This window comes from Aegilops tauschii, chromosome 7, assembly GCF_002575655.3.
Source record: "Aegilops tauschii subsp. strangulata cultivar AL8/78 chromosome 7, Aet v6.0, whole genome shotgun sequence".
NCBI classification, from domain to species: domain Eukaryota; kingdom Viridiplantae; phylum Streptophyta; class Magnoliopsida; order Poales; family Poaceae; genus Aegilops; species Aegilops tauschii.
In genome coordinates, this window is record NC_053041.3 from 34718064 (window position 1) to 34739273 (window position 21210).

General features: G+C 43.3%; 2 protein-coding genes, 1 long non-coding RNA gene and 1 pseudogene across 4 annotated transcripts; 2 read left to right on the forward strand and 2 right to left on the reverse strand.

The window, feature by feature from the left end:
* Positions 1-12037: 12037 nt before the first annotated feature.
* On the reverse strand, positions 12038-14583 carry LOC109785867 (nudix hydrolase 14, chloroplastic). Its single transcript, XM_020344456.4, has 6 exons — positions 14139-14583; positions 13961-14038; positions 13495-13587; positions 13314-13406; positions 12997-13095; positions 12038-12526 (listed from the first exon to the last, which is right to left on the reverse strand). The coding sequence occupies exons 1-6, from the start codon at positions 14550-14552 to the stop codon at positions 12266-12268; spliced, it is 1038 nt and encodes a 345-aa protein (XP_020200045.2). The 5' UTR covers positions 14553-14583; the 3' UTR covers positions 12038-12265.
* Positions 14584-14618: 35 nt separating this feature from the next.
* Positions 14619-16054, forward strand: LOC109785866 (uncharacterized). 2 transcript variants are annotated; one of them, XM_040397309.2, is made up of 5 exons: positions 14619-14870; positions 14955-15016; positions 15141-15325; positions 15594-15720; positions 15805-16054. In XM_040397309.2, the coding sequence occupies exons 1-5, from the start codon at positions 14684-14686 to the stop codon at positions 15922-15924; spliced, it is 681 nt and encodes a 226-aa protein (XP_040253243.1). In that variant the 5' UTR covers positions 14619-14683; the 3' UTR covers positions 15925-16054. The 2 variants fall into 2 exon arrangements, with proteins under 2 accessions (XP_040253243.1, XP_020200044.1); XM_020344455.4 differs by having other exon boundaries at positions 14634-14870; positions 14949-15016.
* Positions 16055-16267: 213 nt separating this feature from the next.
* LOC109785865 (cytochrome P450 704C1-like) lies at positions 16268-20292 on the reverse strand (annotated as a pseudogene).
* LOC120969953 (uncharacterized) lies at positions 20044-21065 on the forward strand. The gene is made up of 2 exons (XR_005764626.3): positions 20044-20320; positions 20681-21065. It is a non-coding gene; the product is annotated as an uncharacterized lncRNA (long non-coding RNA).
* Positions 21066-21210: the final 145 nt, after the last annotated feature.

A 21210-nucleotide genomic window follows, 5' to 3' on the forward strand; every position in this document is an offset into this window, starting at 1 on the left:
AGGTTCTGGAACTTTTTCTCTGGCATATTTATTATTCCCTTTATATTCGACGAGAAGCCAGTCGGGACCTTCATACAGAGCAGGCATTCAAAGAAGATTTATTTCTCTTCTTTCGTAAGAGCGTAGCTGGCAGGACCTTCATACTGCTTCGGAGGCATGCCGTCTTTTTCGTGCAAACGTTGCAGGTCCTCCCGTGCCTCAGGTGTATCTTTTGTCTTCCCATACACGCCCAAGAAGCCTAGCAGGTTCACGCAAAGGTTCTTCGTCACGTGCATCACGTCGATTGAAGAGCGGACCTCTAGCTCTTTCCAGTAGGGTAGGTCCCAAAATATAGATTTCTTCTTCCACATGGGTGCGTGTCCCTCAGCGTCATTCGGAACAGCTAGTCCGCTGGGACCCTTTCCAAAGATTACGTGTAAATCATTGACCATAGCAAGTACGTGATCACCGGTACGCATGGTGGGCTTCTTCCGGTGATCTGCCTCGCCTTTGAAATGCTTGCCTTTCTTTCGACATTGATGGTTGGTCGGAAGAAATCGACGATGGCCCAGGTACACATTCTTCCTGCATTTGTCCAGGTATATACTTTCAGTGTCATCTAAACAGTGCGTGCATGCGTTGTATCCCTTGTTTGTCTGTCCTGAAAGGTTACTGAGAGCGGGCCAATCGTTGATGGTTACAAACAGCAACGTGTGCAGGTTAAATTCCTCCTGTTTGTGCTCATCCCACGTACGTACACCGTTTCCATTCCACAGCTGTAAAAGTTCTTCAACTAATGGCCTTAGGTACACATCAATGTCGTTGCCGGGTTGCTTAGGGCCTTGGATGAGAACTGGCATCATAATGAACTTCCGCTTCATGCACATCCAAGGAGGAAGGTTATACATACATAGAGTCAAGGGCCAGGTGCTGTGATTGCTGCTCTGCTCCCCGAAAGGATTAATGCCATCCGCGCTTGAACCAAACCATACGTTCCTTGGGTCAGCTGCAAACTCAGCCCAGTACTTTCTCTCAATTTTTCTCCACTGCGACCCGTCAACGAGTGCTCTCAACTTCCCGTCTTTCTTACGGTCCTCACTGTGCCATCGCATCAACTTGGCATGCTCTTCGTTTCTGAACAGATGTTTCAACTGTGGTATTATAGGAGCATACCACATCACCTTCGCAGGAACCCGCTTCCTGGGGGGCTCGCCGTCAACATCACCAGGGTCATCTCGTCTGATCTTATACCGCAATGCACCGCATACCGGGCATGCGTTCAGATCCTTGTACGCACCGCGGTAGAGGATGCAGTCATTAGGGCATGCATGTATCTTCTGCACCTCCAATCCTAGAGCGCATACGACCTTCTTTGCTGTGTATGTACTGTCGGGCAATTCGTTATCCTTTGGAAGCTTCTTCTTCAATATTTTCAATAGCTTCTCAAATCCTTTGTCAGGCACAGCATTCTCTGCCTTCCACTGCAGCAATTCCAGTACAGTACCGAGCTTTGTGTTTCCATCTTCGCAATTGGGGTACAACCCTTTTTTGTGATCCTCTAACATGCGATCGAACTTCAGCTTCTCCTTTTGACTTTCGCGTTGCGTCCTTGCATCGACAATGACCCGGCGGAGATCATCATCATCGAGCACTGGTTCCTCTTGATCTTCAGCAGCTTCCCCCCTTGCAGCATCATTGGGCACATCGTCTGGTTCCTCTTGATCTTCAGCAGCTTCCCCCGTTGCATCATCACCGTATTCAGGGGGCACATAGTTGTCATCGTCCTCTTCTTCTTCGCCGTCTTCCATCATAACCCCTATTTCTCCGTGCCTCGTCCAAACATTATAGTGTGGCATGAAACCCTTGTAAAGCAGGTGGGTGTGAAGGATTTTCCGGTCAGAGTAAGACTTCGTATTCCCACATATAGGGCATGGACAACACATAAAACCATTCTGCTTGTTTGCCTCAGCCACTTCGAGAAAATCATGCACGCACTTAATGTACTCGGAGGTGTGTCTGTCACCATACATCCATTGTCGGTTCATCTGCGTGCATTATATATAATTCAGTGTGTCAAAAACCATTACAGAACATCATGAATAGATAATTAAGTGACCAAATTAATAGAAGTTCATCATCACATTAAAACTAAAGTACATACATAGTTCTTATCTAACAACATATATATAGCTCTCCAAAGCATCTAATTAATTAAACCATACATTGAAACTATGTAAAACATTTCAATGCGAAAACAAATGCGATCATAATCGCAACCAAGGTAACAATTGATCCAACGGCATAATGATACCAAGCCTCGGTATGAATGGCATATTTTCTAATCTTTCTAATCTTCAAGCGCATTGCATCCATCTTGATCTTGTGATCATCGACGACATCCGCAACATGCAACTCCAATATCATCTTCTCCTCCTCAATTTTTTTTATTTTTTCCTTCAAGTAATTGTTTTCTTCTTCAACTAAATTTAACCTCTCGACAATAGGGTCGGTTAGAATTTCCGGTTCAACCACCTCCTAGATAAATAAAATCTATGTCACGTTGGTCGGCATATTTGTCATAAACAATAAATGAACCAAATAGTTATAAAAAGATAATATATACCACATCCGAATCATAGACAGGACGAGGGCGGATACCAAAACCATCGCACTATGTAATAAGAAGGAATAATAAAAGTAACAAAATTAGACAAGTATCTATCTAAAGTAAGAATTTTTTTCTTTCAGAAAGAAGATAAGAACAAGAGGCTCACCACGGTGGTGCTGGCGACGAGATCGGCGCGGGCGATCGACGGCGGTGAAGACGGGGACGGGACGTGACGGACCGCTAAACCTAGACAAATCTCGGGGAAAATGGAGCTCGGAGGTCGAGTTTCGAGAGGAGAAAGATTAACTAGTGTGGCTCAGACATTTCATCGAATACCTCATGTGCATAGGAGGTGAGCTAGAGCACCCAAATGCCCTCCCCTCGCCGGCCAGAAAAAACAGAGCACTGTGGAGTGCTCTGCTGTGGCGATGGGGTATATATAGGCAACTCATTGGTCCCGGTTCGTGGCACCAACCGGGACTAAAGGCCTTTGGTCCCGGTTTGTGCCACGAACCGGGACCAATGCCCCCTTTAGTCCCGGTTGGTGGCACCAACCGGGACCAAAGGCCTTGTGCTGCCCCGCGTCAAAAGTTTAGTCCCACCTCGCTAGTTGAGAGAGCTCGAGAGTGGTTTATAAGCGCTGTTGCGCCCACCCTCTCGAGCTCCTCTCAACTGCAGGCTTTCGGGCCTAACCGTTCTCTTTGCCTGTGGGGCCTACTGGGCCTTCTGCGGGCCTGAATCCTGGCCCATGGATGGGTTTCAAGTCGTATTCAGGCCGTGGCCCAGTAGGTGGCATAATTTTTTTCCCTGTTTTTTGTTTTCTCTTTTGCTTTATTTATTTTGTTTTGTTTCTACTTACAACAAAAAACTTATTTATTTTATTCCATTTTGTTTCTAATTACTTATGTATTTTACTTTATTTATTTTATTTTTATTTATTTTACTGCTGCTATTTTTATTATTTTACTGCTGCTATTTTTATTAATTTTATTAAGGTTTATTTATTTTATTTACTATAGTTTATTTTATTTAATTTTATTAAGGTTTATTTATTTTTATTTAGTTTATTAAGGTTTATTTACTATAAAAAATGAACATAGATGCGCCTATAGAGAAAATTCAACCTAAATTCATAATAAATTTCTATGAAATTCAAAAAAAATTACTCTGAATTTAGGTCAAATTCCCTGTATAAGGGCATCTATTTTCACTTTGAGAGGAGCTCAACAAGGCAGAGAGGAACGGGCTTATAAACTGGTGTGAGCGCCCTTCGGTTGGCGAGGTGGGACTAAACTCTGACCGCAACTAGGACCAACCCTTTAGTCCCGGTTTGTGGTATGAACCGGGACAAAAGGGTGAGCCTCTGGTCCCGGTTCAAGCCACCAATCGGGACCAATGGTGGTGGGCCAGGAGCGAGGCCCATTGGTCCCGGTTTGTCCCACCAACCGGGACCAAAGGGGCCGGACGAACCAGGACCAATGCCCCCACGAGGCCCGGCAGGCCCCTGACCGCACGAACCGGGACCAATGCTCACATTAGTCCCGGTTCGTGACTGAACCGGGACTAATGTGAATATTGCCCTGTGACCAAAGCGCAGTTTTCTACTAGTGTGCTAAGTCGATATAGCAGTAGCGTGGGTTAACCTTTAGCTGTAGCGTCGTACCAGTAGCGCTCCTGCCCGCGCTACTGATAGGCCTAAAACACGCGCTACTGCTAGCTTTTCCCTAATAGTGAATATGTGTGATTTCGGAGGAGCCAGGTTGCAACGAGCTAATGGGACACGAAATACTTGCTTTTCTTTGCTCTAATCTTTTAAATTTGTGGATAAAATTTCACCCAGCAATAATATGACGTCATAAAATGGTACAGAATACCAATACTACATGTTTTGCGTTTTCAGGCTGTGCGGCATCTTTTTTTATCAGCCATCATGTTCTTGCAAGAAGTTGTCCAGATAATGGTGGCATGACCAGGTTTTTTTTCTTGGCCTAGATTTTCGGAAACCGGCCCTTCCGTTACCTAGCGAAAAATTCAAATATTGCTGAAAATTTTGAATTTATACGGGCTAACATATGTCAAAGACAGTTCGTATGCCCTTGTGAACACAAGATAACACTTAGTGTATTGGTAATGCACTTGAGTAGCTTCCAGGATGTCCCAGGATCGAATCTAATGTAGCTCCACGCGGGACTGGTGTGTCGAACCTGCGAGCTTCCGAACGCATAGAAGACGGGCTGGCCACTTCGACATGCCAATCACTATCTTAAAAAGATGCTTAAACATATTATATTGATACACAAAATTTTCGAATTCAAAATTCGTTTGAAAATTCCGAGAATTTCCAGAAACCTGTTTTCTGGTCCCTATCGGAAAAAAAAATCGGAATCGAGAAAAAAAACAAGGCATGACATGGCAGCAATAAAATAAAAACATTCATGATAAAGTGCATTCATTCTTGTCTGGACAAGACATGTATCATTATTACTTTTTTTTACCATTTTTGCATATTTTGTTTTGTGCAATAGGTATATTGTCATGTGAGAGTTGTGTAGTAGAGTTGCGTTCATAGAAATGCATCATAGAAATTACATAGAAGAGTTGCGTTCTCATTGATAGAGGAAGGGCGAGAGCACACCAATTGTACATGGAAAAGAAAGAAAATGAAAACGCAAACTGAAAAACTCAATAGAAGAATTCTATGTAAGATGCCGGCCACGAGGCAGCGCGCACATGAGTGTTCCTATAGTAGGTCCTAAGGCACACATAATTTTTTACAGTTTTGCTAAAGCACATCTAGATGTGCCATAAGTATTGCACATCTAAGTCCTATGTCATTGGTCTTACATCGAGATTGTGTGGATATTTCCTTTTTTTTTCTTTTCCTCTTTGTGCTTGATTCACTCACTTAGATGTGCAATAATTAGGCACATCTAGATGTGCCCTAGTCACACCCAATTTTTTATTAGTACTAGCATGCATGTCAATGAAGATCACATGTCGTGCCTAATCTGTAATAGTTGGTCTGTCATTCTTTTGCCTATAGTTCATGATTTCTTTTCAGTTACGTAATTTAGAAAATAAGTATGTTATTGTCCAATCATACCATGACAGTTTTGCTAAAGCACATCTAGATGTGCCTCTTGTACACCCCGCAAAAAAAACCCTCTTGTACAAAGTAGTCATGCATATTGTGATTATCAAGCTTCAATTGCATGATGCTTTCGTTCAATAATTCCATCTTTTTTAGGTTCGTCATAAGCAAGGTTGACACATTTAGGTTCATCATAAGCAAGGTTGACACATAGTTGAGGAAGATAATGTCCATTGATTCCGACAAGCGGCAACTATCTACGTTGTGCGGCGAAGACATTGACAAGACGACAGTGGGCCTATATGAGTTCAGACCAGAGATATTTCCTAAAGTATATTTTTTTCGACAAGGGAAATATATTAATATCGCGATGATATCAGATACACCCAGCCTTTGCACCAACGAGATGCCTGAAGACATCCTGGATACACACAGCCAAAAAAAAAGAAAGAAACAAAAAGCCCTGTCGCGGTGTACAACCAGTCGCAACAGAAGCACTCTAACCAGGGGCGGAGGCACGTTATCTCATCCGGTGTCACTGGCACCGGGTAAAATACGTGTTTCCCTTATACATACTCCAGATTTTTGGGCTGGACACCGGTTATTTTTGGACCTGGACACCGGCCAGCCCAGCAATACACAAGCCAGGCAGTGCAGCCCATCTACGTAAATGCCCACACATGATCGATCGATCGATCCGACAATCCCTGGTCCATGTACGTGCGCTGTTGAATAGAAAAAGCTATCGATCCGATTAATCGATCCCCAATACGGCTGTACCTTACCTGTACGTGCGCCCGTAGGGTTACTCGTCCGCTCGGCTTCTGCGTCTCAACCCTCGCAGCGTCGCCCGTGCTCGCCCCTTCCCCTTCTTTGTCGCACGGCCAGCCGCCGGTCCGCCTAGTCGCCGTTTTTCAAGCATCGCTAGCCGGCCGCCTCTACCCTCGCCCACTCAGGGATAGTTGGAAATTTGAGGTACGTCTCAACTCTCAACTCTCAACTCCCAACTCAGCATTTGGTATTCGGTAATTGCCGATCTCTCTGAAATCTGAAATCTCTGAAATTTAAAGCTATTTCAATTGGGAACAATTCACTGCGATTCATAGCTAACCAGGGGAGGATTATTTCTGCGAAAGCAGCAAGGCACAATGTCGAGTAAGTTTAACTCCCTAATCGTATTTGTATCATTCAATCAATACATTTTGTTTATTGTTTCTATTCTTGCATACGCAAACACAAATAATGTAACTCTGTACATTTTTGCTAACACAATAATAATAAATCACAGGAGAATTTATGGAAAGGTTTCTTAAGAAAAAGAAGACATCAGCACAAGATGATATAGCTAGCCCATCACATGAACCGGATGATCCTCCAGCTAGTACATGAACCGATAGATGTTTTTCGGGCATGAAAATTGTGAAGACATCTTTGCGGAATCGTCTTGGTGATGATGCATTGAATCACAACCTTATTTGCTATGTGGAGAAGGAAGAAATGAGAAAAGTTACCAATGATGCAGTCATTGATCGCTTTGAGGTCATGAATGAACGTAGAGGGCTATTTTAAAAGGTAATGATCTTGACCTTATGAATCATTGGAGAAGTCTATTTAATATGTACTAAGTGTATTTTATTTTATTTTGTAGGCATCCAGGATCTATTGGCCTATGTCGTGATCTGACCATATTTTGTTTTCATTGTTTCGAGTTCTTATGCTTAATTCTTCAAATTTATGTAATCAACTAGTATTTCAAGTGGATGTGAAACAGTTTATTTTGTTAAGAGATCTCGTTGCATTATAATTTGTGTTGTTGGGTGTGCTCTTTCATATATATTATTGCTTCTTGTCCATCCTTGTATATATGATGTGCACGTGGACACCGGTACATTTTTGCTCTGGATCCGTCCCTGACTCTAACCACCACCAAATATAACACCTGTACTACGTACTAGGCTCTCCAAAAGCAACACCTCCAAGAAGGAAACAATGTATAAGCGTTGTCGTCGCCCGATCGAAGATCTTGGGTTTTCACCCCGGAGAAAGACCGAGTTTTCAAAACAATGCCTTAAAAAAGGCCATTGCCAGGTACAACCAATGAAGGCCAGACCTTGGGTTTTCACCTCGAAAAATCATGGCTCGGTACTCAAGGAGCACCACCAAAAATACAGTCCACCTGTGTTGCCACCCCCGCTTGCCAAGGCTGCTGTTGCAAGTAGTTGAACCCCCGACACACAGTAAGAAGCTGTGTCGCATCGTCTTCAACACAACCAACACTCTCTCTGCCAACAACAAACCTTCGATCGCATCCGCCATGTGTTTCTCCATCTCTGTCAGCTCCATGAAAATCTATATGAAGACATGTCCCATGGTAACGACCAGAAGAGGAAGCTTCGCGCCTCGCCCAAAAAGGTTGTGCACGACCGCATCAATTCCACTCTAGATATCTAGTAGCATCTTGTGACAAACTGCAAATATCTCCGAGAGGAAGAACGGAACTCGACCGCGGTCCAATCCAGGAGGCAGATTTGGTCAATGGGCGAGTTGCCGTTTGAAGAATGGCAAGGCCAAAACCACCATTACTTTGGTCGATCCAGCAGTCCCCACACCGCCGGCCAACTCCTGGCGATCGGATGTAGCGGGTCAACCTCTGGCCCAAACGAGCCCAAGGTTCAGGCGAGCGCCACAGCCGGTTTTAGCGCTGCCGCCGCATGGCTTGGCCGCACCTCCGCCTCTGGCCTGCAGCAACGCGTCCGCCGCTTCATCCACCTCGCCTCACAGCCGCGCGCCCGGCGAGTAGCCGATCCCGCCCGACGAACTCCTCAAGGAGCCGCCGCCGCCGTCCCGACTAACGGATCTGGCGTCCAAGGCGCATCGGAGCCTCCCACCAACCAAGGAGGGCGCGAGAGAAGGTCTCGCCGCCGCCTACCGCCGCACGGGCTTTGCCCATGCCGTCCACCGGCAGCGGCAAGGGAGAGATCGACAGAGAGATACCTGCGTTGACTACGATTTCGCCGCCCGAGCGGACGACGCGGGGGCAGTTTCTGTTTCTGGTTCGACCTTCTTAAAGAATATGCATTATAGCCCGTAGCAACGCACGGGCGTTCTACTACTACTTCAATGTTCATCACGTGTATGTCGAGTCTGGACTGCATCAAAATCTGTTTTCAACATTAGTACAACTAGATAAGTAGTAATTCTGAACATCTTCGTAACTTGCAAAAACCAGTTTGCAAGTAATCCTGAACATCTTTGTACTTTTTATCACCGTAGCTTGCAAGAACCAGACTGTTGCTGGATCTTTATCACTGTAACCCTATGCTCTTACAAAAACAACATCCTAGTAAATGCTAGCCTCAAAATCTTTGGCCTTACAACTCTGCTATATTTCAATGAGGGAATTCTCCTAATTCTGCTATATCTAAATCTTCACAATACTACTCCCTCCGTTCCTAAATATTTATCTTTCTAGAGATTTCAACAAGTGACTACATACGAAGCAAAATGAGCAAATCTATACTCTAAAATATGTCTATATACATCCGTATGTAATAATCCATTTGAAATCTCTAAAAAAGACAAATATTAGGAACGGAGGGAGTAGTTCTTTTGTAGAACAACTAGTTCTTTTATTGCTCATTTTAATTGATTTATGCTGAAACGCTAAATGAGGCTTAGCATGTTGTAGCTGCGCCATAGCGTTTCATAGCTTTTGGCTGAGCCGCCGCTAAGAGGCTTAGCATGCTATTTAAAACTTTGGTTGGATCTTTCGTCTTTTCTTTTCTTTTCTTGAACATCATCTTCTGCATCAGGGAGTTCACACAGAGACCCCATGTCCGCCCACAGCTCACCGGACAGTGTTCCGCCAGCTTAATAACTTCAACAGGATCTTCGACGAGCATGTGACGTACGCGCTCCTACATGACACCGTCGGGCTGGTCTACCCAAGGCAAACCGATGTTCTAACCGCTGACCTCGCCGTCATTGAGCAGACAAACTTCAGTGAATACAGTAGGGTGATCTTCCTTGCTGATCATCCTTGTTCCACCTCTCTTTCTTAACAAATAGCATGGTGAATTGCTGATAGATACATCAGTCTCTATGTCATACATTTAATTAGATCCTGCAAAATTTATAGAGGATGGAGTCAAAACGTGAGTAGTATGAACAACATATTGCCATGTACTCCTGAATTAATTAACCAACATCATGTAGACGATTAACCTTGACTTTACATTCAAGCTAGTCAGACCAATCATATATCATTTAATTCCCCTAAAAAGATACTAAACTGAATGACTGTGGCAATGTACGGGGAGAAGTGGCGACATCAGAGAAAGCTAGCAAGCCACGAGTTCTCAACCAAAGTGCTACGCGAGTTCAGCAGTGATGTTTTCGGAATGAATGCTGCAAAACTATCAGAGAAGATCTGCTCAGCAGCAGCTAACAGAATTACCATAAACATGCAGATACTTCCATGATCATCAGCAATATAAATAGGATAATATTTTAAGTGCTAAGATCATATTTCTAGCTTTAAAAGTTCAGTCCGCCTGTCTAATTTTGCACTTCATAACCTACAAAAGAGAGAATCAAATCAAATCCTCGACATGAATGGCAAAACCAAAATTCAGTGAGCTATTGTTGGGAAATAACTGCAGTAAACATAGTTTCTTCAGAACTTCTGAACTGGGCTATGATTACTCAGATTTCTGAGTGAGCAAAGTTAAGATACGAATTAATTGACCCCGAGTTCTAAGTTGAGGTAGCATGCTCATACCAATAGCTGATTGACTTGATGCGCATTTGCTGGCTGGCAGTTCTCTGAATTTTTACCATTTCGATTGCAAATCAAGTCTGCAATGCACATTTCCTCAGGACCTTTTGATGAGAACTATGGATTCAATCTTCAAAGTGGGATTCAATTTTGAGCTTAACATCGGATCAAATTCTCTTGTTTACTGATATGTTCTGGAAATTAACTGAAAAGGTATCTTAATATCGGGGTTAGAAGGCAGAAGCCAAATGGAAAAAGAGCATAAAGATAATCAATGACTTTGTGAAACAGTTGATCCATCAAAAGAGAAAGAAAATGAAGAATGGAAGCGATCACACAAGGGTTACGATACTCCATCAATATGATAGTTTCTTAACAGCATGAGTATATTTTAATGTGAAATATATATATTCTCATGACTGATATTTTTGGATAATTTTTTTAGCATAAAGTTGAACAGAGTATTGGAATAGGATATCTTGGTCTACAAGCATTTCAAATTTCATATATGTTCAATTCTATCTTTTATGGTGCATACAAAAGCCAAGGATGACATACTATCAAGATGCATACTTTAGAGCGAGAAGCATCCTATGACTATGTCTATTCGTACTAGCAAGATTTATTCTTTGTTGACAAATAAAATAGTGGCATCAACAGGATTAGAAATGTAACATGTGTCATTTGAGGAGCATAGACATAGCAAAAAAGGCAACCACATGGAATAGGGAAAACCATTGATATGTAGAAAAAAAGCATTCTAATTTCAAATGGACACCTTCACACTATCCATAACATCACCAACAGGTACATCAATCAATAGATGAGTTGTCAAACAAGATATGGGTTAACCAGCCAAATCACACTTTTATCTCGGTTTCAATCTGGTTACCCACCTAATTTCCAACAGGAAGTGCCTCGATAGGTGGTTAGTCAATGGTTTGACGACCGTGACTAGCACATCACCCAATGTTGAAGGTGTTGGCTCGAAGCTCCGTTAGGCTCGGAGATGAAAATATATGTTTGACCTTTGGTTGAACTCATCAGCATCAGCACACGTGCAATGATCTGTTGAATGATGTCTAGTAGTATATTTTTATCGGTTATATATCATAGTGTCTGTGATAGAATTATGAAGATTCGGCTGATTTGTTCACCACCAATACTTGACTTCTACCTCGAAAATACAATGGTGAACAAGGGTGCACATGCTCGTTTTTTGCTGGATTTGAACTTGCTTAAAAAGAAAGGACTCAGCTTCCGCAAAAGTGATCGATGGAGAAGCTCAAAAGTCTCAATCCACCACTGCCCGGATCGAAAAATAATTTCAAAAAAGTTAAATATTTCAGAAACTCTTTTGCAACCAACATAGAGTAGCTACACGTGTTTAAAGTTTCACGAGGAAATGACTTCCGTCATATTCTGGGCAAATAAAAAATCAGTAGAATATGAAAGTTACTATTCACATTTTTCGTACCTGCAATTTTGCTTTTCCACAAGAATTCTATGAAGTCATTTAGTCGCGAAACCTTACACATGAGTATAACAATAGACCATGTTTGCGATAAAAAGATCGGAAATGTTTGTTTTAAAAAAACATTTTTAGCTATATCGGGTGCGAGTAGCCCATGTCCCAAAAATCCACACTGCATTTAACTTCCCTATAAAATCAAATATATTACATGGAACTATTTGTGCACTGCAGCTCTTTTTACCTTTCAGGTGGGCATTGACGGAGACTACAGCGTACTTGACCGCCAATGTTCTCAAACATCTCAGTACAGAAGAACGCGCACGCCCAGTTCGGCATTTACAGGTTCGACGATGAGCCACTAGATGGCGGCAACAGTGGTAGGACGCCTTCCTTCTTGCCCATCTCGTACAGAGCTATGGCCGAGAGCGCCTTCGCATCTGACGTCGTGCGCCAGAGTTGGTCATAGGGGACCACACGCAGCTTGATCAGCTCGCCATGGTCCCGCAGGCCCGTTTCCTTCCCTTGGAGAGCCCTGATAGTCTCCTCGTCCACGTGGCCCCTGTAAAGGAACAGGCCAATCTCTTCGTCACAACCACCCTGGTAAAAAGAGGAAGCTGTTTAGTCGAGGTATTGCACGACCAGGAGCGAGTGTAAGTTCTTAGAACAGGTGTTAAAATTGCGTCGGCATGGATCAAGAGAACTTTTCCATTCCAGGTATATGCCAAATGAAGATCCCATTTATAGAAGTTTTGCTGAAACACATGCCGGAATTGCTATGCAGTACTCTTTGCTATGTTTCCAAGCAGCATATATAGCAGGATTATTACAGATCTGCAAAGTTATTGCGAACAGAATTCATCCGGCTGTCTTCTGCTTTTTGTGTTGCATGTGATTCTCAACAAAAACATATGGGTATAATGAGGCAAGGAACCCAAACTACGTATGTCCAATGTTATCATCAGGTCTGCCCAGTGCACGTAAGCCAAGCTGAGTCAAGTTATGTTATTCTTTTTCTGAAACAGAAGTTATCCCTTAATTGTGAACTTAAGTTAATGCAGGCCACTTACCGGTGATGGTAGCATTCTGCACCCAGTAGCAGGGTCCAGTAAAGCAGTAAGATCAACCATGTCCCCTAGATTTAACTTTATACCAGTTTCTTCTTCGACCTGCCAACAATCCAAGTATAATTACCAAACAGTGATGTATACATTAACTGAATACTTAGTACTTGAGAAATTAAGTCGGATTCCTGGCAGTGGCAGTGAGATTAGCATATGTCTTGTGAACCAAATCAAGTTAAAACAGGACTAGTGTGACTCACCAGCTGCAATAGCATGCAAACTTCAGTGCATAAACTGTATATTTGGGGAAAGAAGATACTAACCTCTCGGACTGCGGTGCCAACAAAGTCGCCATTTTCATCATCTAGCATTCCAGCTGGTAGCTCCAATATAAACTTCCCAATAGGAACTCTAGCCTGAACTTTCCGGAAGGGTCAACAATCAATAGAATTTGTGTTCACCGAATATGCAACCTTTCGCTGCAAATCACAGTAATATATATACCTGTTCAGTAAGAACGGCATAAGTTTGCCCTTTGGACTCCAAAAGGATCAACACAGCAACAGCAGGCCCTCTTGCAAAGACAATCCCTGGAATCTAAATATATTGTAGATCAATAAGATGAACGAAAATCCACAATACGGACTTTGATTATGTAGGAACTGTCTAGGATAAAGATTTCACAAGCATGTCAATTAGCTCTAAATCCATCATGCAAACGCAGTGCCGACAAACAGTGTTTCAGCCTGTACCCACCTTGGTCTATCCCAGCTCCTCCCCTGTTCTATCCTATTTGCACCCAAACGCTGTTTGTTTCTAAGCAATCCTAACAGAGAAGTAGCTAGACATGAGAAAGTCGCATACATTTCAGTTAAAGAAACACCTTGAAATTGCACAGCTCACAGACTGTTACTACTGCCAATTAAGTCTGGAGTGTCATAAAGGTAAAATTAAGGGGCGTTCAGATCACCTTGGCCTTGGTCTCCTCGTCGACGATGTCGGCTTTGAACTTGAGGAATCCCACGCGCTGCCCGAACATGTCCACCCCCTGCACGCATCAAATTCAGATGTGCCATCCATCCACTAATCCCCCGACGAAATCGTTATTAGAGCTCAAACATTTCGATGCGGGAGAAAGAGGGGAGCACCTGGATGAGGATCTGGCGGAGGCTGAGCTTCCCGCGGGCGAGCAGGCCCCTCTCCGCCTGCAGGCTCTCCAGCCACCGCCTGAACAGCGCCGACTCCAGCGCCTTCCTGAAGTCCGCCTCCGGGAGTCCCGCCGCCGCCACCACGCGCACGGCCCCCGCCCCACCGGGCACCTCCACGGTGGCGCCGAGCTGAGGCGCCGCCCCCGCGTCCGACGAAGCCATGCGCACAGCCACCGAGCCGCTCCGGAAGGGGACGGGGAGGAGAGGCAACGGCGGCGGCGAGCGGCGACGGAGGCCAAGCAGACAGTGTGCTGCCGCACGTGTCGCCGCGGCCATTTCTGCTGCCACAATCCTCGCCGGGCACGCGAGCCATGTGCCACTTCTCATGGGCCGGGCCGGGCCGGATAAGCCCATCGTGCCAACATCGGTCCAGCGGCCCACTTGGGCGGCTGTAACCTCGCTTCCTCTGCTCTAATCCGCGTAGCAGTATCGGCGGCGGCGGAAGCAAACCAACCAGGAAGAGAGCGGCGGCGGCGGGGGAGGAGATGACGGGGAAGGGGGTGCGGCGGAGGGAGAAGAACTACCGGGCGGCGCACGGGGGCGACGCGCGGCTGCCCCCGCCGCCCAAGCAGCGGGAGCTCGAGGCGCTCCCGTCCAAGCTCCGCCGCCTCATCGCCATCCAGAAGAAGCAGGACGCCACCGCCGGCGGAGGCAAGGCCGACGCTTCCTCCGGTGAGCTTTCCTTATCCCTTTATCCGCCTCTCCTACGGCCGCAGCGCTGGCCCGCTAATCGTCTCGCTCGTTGCCCACGACCAGGAGGGGCTCCCGGGAAGCATGGCGCCGACGCGACGGGGAAGGACAAGGCCGGGAAGGATAAGGTATTGTGTCCTGTCATAGAGACAGGATGCGACTTGCGAAATTGTGCTTAGCACAATTCGTCCTGCAAAATTAGCTTCTGTCGCCTGTGCCATTGTAATTTGTAGCTGGCGAATGATTGTGCAGAAAACCAAGAAGCTGACCCTGGAGGCTGCCGCGGATGCCAAGGCAGCAGAGGGTGGACCGGCGGCCGATGAGAACACGAATTCTGATGGTGGAAAGAAGAAGAGGAAGCGGGGGAAGGTCGAGGATCTCCGTTTCAAGGAGCTCGAGGCGAATGTCTCGGTTTCGAAGAAGCAGAAAAGGAAGAAGTGAGTTGCCTGACCATTTGGCCACTCCTGGTTTGCTTTGCTCGGATCGTGTAGCTTTTTGCATCTACCAATTTTGTTTCTATGTTGCCTGGTGCAAATAAAATGCCATATGGTATCTTGCTTCAAGTGATGCTAGGTTAATCGCATACATTTTTTAACTAGGACAAATGCTGTAGTGTAGTAGGCACCTGCTTAGGAGAACCTCCACATTCACTCGTGGCAACGTATAATAAATGGATAATAATGTATCTTGTGTCGTTGTTTGCAGACATCTGGATGAGAAGAAAAAGAAGCGCAAGGCTGGTAAGGCCGAGACTCATCTGGAATTCCCTGGACGTGAGAAGGTCAAATTTGGTGATATTGTCGAGGCTCCACCAAAGCTATCATTCCCAAAGGTGCCCTCTCTTCTCCTGTCCTTCTATGTGAACTCATTCACTTTGTTATTTCGTGGATTAAATGTGTTATTCTTGCTTTTTTAGCGGAAGAGTCATTTGGATGTTTCTGCTGAGAGGCTAAGGAAAGAGGTGGTTGAGAATTACAGAAACATCAAAGGCTGGGCATCAAGGCCTGGTCTCCAGCTTCCCACTCTAGCTGAATAAACATCTGTCTAACCATTTATCTTGGACCTTCTTATGTTAGATCAGAGTTGCTTATATATAACAAATTATGCAATCTCTTGTAAGCAATTGTGAAATGTTATATTGTTGTTTGATTCGAGGTTGTTTGTTCTGTTTTGCTTCCCTAAAGCAATTATTATATCATTCTGGGTAATTGGGAATTCTGGGATTAAGAAAATGTATTATTTGCTTTTGGAATGGCAATAGGAGCATAAACTCATGCTACTCATGTCCACATTATTATTACAACTTGTCAAAATAGTAGCTGTTGGAGATTTACATATGACAGTGCGATCAGAAAAGATCTAGTAGCCTGTTCAGGTGTTCAAGCTGAAATATTACGGGGGTACACAAAAAGATGAAGGCCTTGATCCATATGGAGAGTAAACATTGTTTTGTATACTGGACTCTTGGATTCATCTTCCAGTTTGAACCTGAAGAAATGTATGAGGGTAGCAGCCATGATTTTCATCTGCCTGTATGCAAATTCTTTCCCCAAGCATGTACGTGGACCCGCCTGATCATGGGAAGTAGACTTATTAAATGGTGAAAATTGCCATCTGAACTCTAAAGAAAAAATAGAACTATCTTTGCTTGTGTTTTTACTTGAGAACTGATGTTAACACAGGCAGACTTTTTTTATTAGTTTGTGTGTATGCGCTTGATGTCAGTTGCGGTACTTTCTGAATGCACATCCATTAGCAATTAGTACCATGTTGTTTCCTACTCCCTCCGTCCGAAAAAACTTCTCCCTCAAATGGATGTATCTAGCACCAAGTTAGTGCTAGATACATCCATTTGAGGAACAAGCTTGGGACAAGCTTTTCCGGACGGAGGGAGTACTTTATTTGTAATATAATGCTTGATTTTCTGTCTTAACAACAGAAGATCATATTTAAATAACAGCAATGTGACTTTTTAATATGCTTTTCACCAAATACCAACTTATAGTGATATTCTCGCCTGTGCCTGACATAACCCAATTTGTCAGAGTTGGACATGCTCGCTGAATAAAATTATAGGCCCTATAAACATGTGCAGAGATTATTTCTCAAGTAATACTTACATTGAAAGATATAAACTTGTAAGGGCTCTCTTGCTGAAAGATTCCATCCACTAGCCATCTTTCAGGCCTGAATTCTTCAGCATCCTCACCCCAAAGGTATTTCATTCTCCCCATGGCATATATCATATAGTTCATTCCATCTCCTTTTATCACTCTATAACCATTGGGTAGCAAATCATCTTCATCTGCCATCTTGCCATCCTGTAAAATTGCCAAAGTTTTTCTTAACCATGGCAATGCCATTCTGGAGACTATATTTCTGTCTAAAACTTAGAAGTTTCAAATTAAATATTTCTCTTAATGATTTTGACAGCAGTTTAACATTATATCTAGCAATTTATGTCTGTCTATTTTTTCAGTAGCAGCAATTCTAGTATTATCCTCCCTTCAATTATGTTTTTGGAACTCATTCCTACAGCTACAATCCTACTCCCTTCTTGATTTTTGTTCTTTTTTGGACAAAAGCTGGGAAAGTGCATAAACTACGTACTATTACTTTACATGCTCAGATTTATCATTACTATTATATAATTTACAATACAGGGTATGCTTCTACAAACTAATCCGGTACTTACCAATGTTTCAGGTTATGATTAGTTGCAATAACAAGTGATGTCTCATTTTAGTTGTATTGTACTCCCTACAAGGAATAGCTGTCGAAGTTTGGAGTTATTCATACCACTGGAACAGCAGGATACAGCCGGAGTGTCTCAGTTAACGTAGCATGGAGGTACTGCATCTTGTCAATGGCACCTTGTTTTAACCTTGCAGTGAAGGTCTCAATGTTATCTTCTTGCGCCAATTCAACAGATTCCTTGATTTCATAGGCAATCTTATCCTGCACTATGGGGTTCTTGCAGAGCATATAAATGAACCATGATAGGGTATTTGCTGTGGTATCTTTCCCAGCAATCAGGAAGCTGAGGACTATGTCACGTAGGTAGCGATCGTTCATTGTCACTGGGTCCTCCTCACTTGCCAGTATGAATCTTGATAGTATGTCTTCTCTAGCTTTCTGCATGCATCATAAAAGAGAATGCATAGTTAATAGAGCATGGTATATGCAGCTTTGTCTACAGCTTTATTTATTTGAAGAATGTTTCTTGAATTTTTAGCTGACCATATTCTGAACTTCCTCCAGATTTATAAAGCACATCATAAATCGTAAGAGCATAGCACATAAAAAAACCAGATGACCAACATTGTACTACCTTAAAATTACTCCATATTCTAAGGTGTTAGAAATTGATGCCATGTGATATATATTATATACTTCAACTAATCCTGCCAAGCCTATTACAGGATGTGTATTTGAAATGATTTCGATACCAATATCTATTTCAATGCCATGTTAAACATTATTCCTCAAGTTATCTGTGTACTTGAGACTCGGACATTATAAAACTGTGTTATATCATACACAGATTGTAGCAAATTATAGTGAGATAGAGTTTCGTTGCCCTTACTTGATCATGCCTATTCTTCATTTGCTCTCTCTTTTGGTGGATCAACTGCATCACAAAATCATCGATTATCTGTATGTTCTTTTTGAGTTTGGCTTCTGATCCAATATTAAGCTGGCGCTTTACTTGCCAGAACATATCAACATATCGGTAGTAAACAAGAGAGTTTGCTTCATCGAACGCCTTGCTGAATCGAATGCTAGATTCATCTGATCCGGATAGTGTGTTAAGCTCAAAACCAAGCCCCACTTTGAACATGGAATCCATTGTTGTTCTCATCAAAAGGTCCTGATAAAATTTGCAATCAAAAGGTAGAAATAGGAAGAATGAAAGAACCACGTTGGTCTCTGAACTTTGCAGTTGAGCTTGTTCAAGCCACTTAAATATATTTTTTGCTCACTCAAAAACTTGAGTTATGCATAGTCCAATCTACAAGTTTTTAGTGAAAGCCTTGCTCTGCGTACTAAAGACCCAAAATGGTCGGACCCTTCCCCGGACCCTGCGCAAGCGGGAGCTACATGCACCGGGTTGCCCCCTTTTTTATAGCTAGATTGAATTTGGGTTTGGTTGGGTGTAGGATTAAATTCACTTTAGTCTTTCATATGTTAAAGTGCTAAAATAAAATGGAGAAGAGATAAAAGGTGCAAATATGATCTTAGCACTTAATAATATTGTATTTTTTTATTGATCATAGTCATGGAAGTACCTGCATGTTTATGGTAATTCTGTTAGCTGCTGCGTATGAGATCTTCTCTGCCAGTTTTGCAGCATTAATTCTGAAAACATCACTGCTGAAGTCACGTAGCACTTTGGTTGAGAACTCGTGACTTGCTAGCTTCCTCTGGTGTCGCCAGTTCTCCCCATCAGTTGCGAAAATTCCATTCCCAAAGAGGTCCCTCATGACTCGTGTGTTGAAATCCCCCTGTGAAATAGGCTCCAACGTCATCAAAATATTGTGCTCATAGGCTCTTTTTAAAAAAAAATAACTTTTACATACATTTGCAGTAACTATTCAACATGATCTTTTTCTTGTAGGGGTAAAACATGCGCAACCCAACTAGCCTGTATGTAGGTTTAAGGTTAATAGCTGCCTCTTTGCGATTAGATTCAGGGCAATATGCTGTTAGTCATCCTATTCTGAATGGAGATTGCTGTGTATTGCACTATGAGTAGATTGTGTGTGTGAACTTAATAACTGTCAGCTGAATGTCTCACTACCTTGCAAAATACATTGTTATTCAATCATACCATAGCAAATTATAGCATGTAGTTACCACTGAAGAAACTACTCAAAGTTTGACTTCATCATCCATTGTATAAATCTTCAGGATTTAATCATCGAAAATTCGAAATTCAGACTAAACTATCTATCTATTACTCCTCACTGTATGGAGGAACAGAGACGATCAACATGGACTAGTTATTAATCACTAAGAAAGGCAGAGGAGGAACAGAGACGATCAGCATGGAGAATCACCTTACTGTATTTACTGAAGTTGGTCTTCAGAAAATGCTCGATGACAGCGGGGTCAGAGGTGAGATCTCACTGTGCCCGGGATAGACCAGCCTGCTGGTGGGATGCAGAAGCGCATATGACACTTGTTCATCAAAGAGCTTGTCAAAGTTCTTCAGTTGACGAAGCACAGTCCCAATGAGCGGTGGCCTGTCTTGGGCTCTCTGGGCGAACTCTCTGGTGCAGAAGACTGCGAAGGACACAACAACGCCAAGGATGTAGAGGGTGATTACCAGGAAGGCTATGGCTAAAACTGAAACTAAGCAGATCCCCATGGACACAGCAACAGAGGAGAGCTGGGAAGCCATTAGAGGTGCCTGCTGCTGCTTGCTGAATGTATGTTTACCATATGCATCTTATATATGTAATCTACTCGGCCAGCCATCCACTTTATCTCTTTGGGTTTAGTTAATGTTAATGTCACTGTCTTCTAGACTAGAACACTGACATGCATGTTTCTATATTCTTGGCGTTTTGGAGTGCCCTGTATGATAGTAAGTGGGCAGTCACGTGGTCAAACTATTCAAATGGCTAAAAAAATCGCTTATGCTTTGATTAGATTTCAAGTTCAAATTTGTATCTGCAAATTATGTGTTTGGTAAGACTTTGTGTGGATAATTTAGGCTTGGAACTTTCCTAGTAATCAAGTTCTCCATATGCATATTTCACTTACCATTATATATTCTGCTACTTCAGGATGAAGTATCTAATCGGGAAGACCAAGATAGTGGAGAAGAATCAAGTCCACCCTTGAGAACGAATAATCATTGGCAACTGTGTTGAAGATTCAGCTTTTGGTTCAACAAAACTAAGTATCCAAAATAGTGATATGTGTCACTGACTCACTGGCATGTGGTCTTAGGACTTAAACTCACGTATATAATAGTATTCTTTATATACATCCTTGCTATGTTTCTAAAGGCAGCTTGGTGCACGTAGCTCCCGCTTGCGCAGGGTCTGCGACCACTTTGGGTCTTTTGTGTGCAGCCTTTCACTACATTTCTGCAAGAGGTTGTAGGACTTGAACCTGTGACCTCATGGTCACAAGGCAACAGTTTTACCGCTGTGCCAAGGCTCCCCTTCACATCCTTGCTATGTTTGAGAGAGGAAAATGCACAGCATTGTTGTGTTGTGTCTTTGGAATGTACTTACTTGGATGCTAAGTACCAGCAAGCTGAAGAAGTCAGAAGGAGCAGTGACATAGCTGATTGCGTTAGCATGAGTTC

Bases quoted from the DNA above. Each gene is read 5' to 3' on its own strand.
- LOC109785867 (XM_020344456.4), bottom strand. From the start codon at position 14,552: ATGGGCTTATCCGGCCCGGCCCGGCCCATGAGAAGTGGCACATGGCTC. The intron at 13,588-13,960 runs GTGATCTGAACG...CAATATATTTAG, and splicing joins ACGAGGAGACCAAGGCCAAG to ATTCCAGGGATTGTCTTTGC. The intron at 13,096-13,313 runs GTTAGTATCTTC...GATTGTTGGCAG, and splicing joins TTGGCACCGCAGTCCGAGAG to GTCGAAGAAGAAACTGGTAT.
- LOC109785866 (XM_020344455.4), top strand. From the start codon at position 14,684: ATGACGGGGAAGGGGGTGCGGCGGAGGGAGAAGAACTACCGGGCGGCG. The intron at 14,871-14,948 runs GTGAGCTTTCCT...CTCGTTGCCCAC, and splicing joins CAAGGCCGACGCTTCCTCCG to GACCAGGAGGGGCTCCCGGG. The intron at 15,326-15,593 runs GTGAGTTGCCTG...CGTTGTTTGCAG, and splicing joins AAGAAGCAGAAAAGGAAGAA to ACATCTGGATGAGAAGAAAA.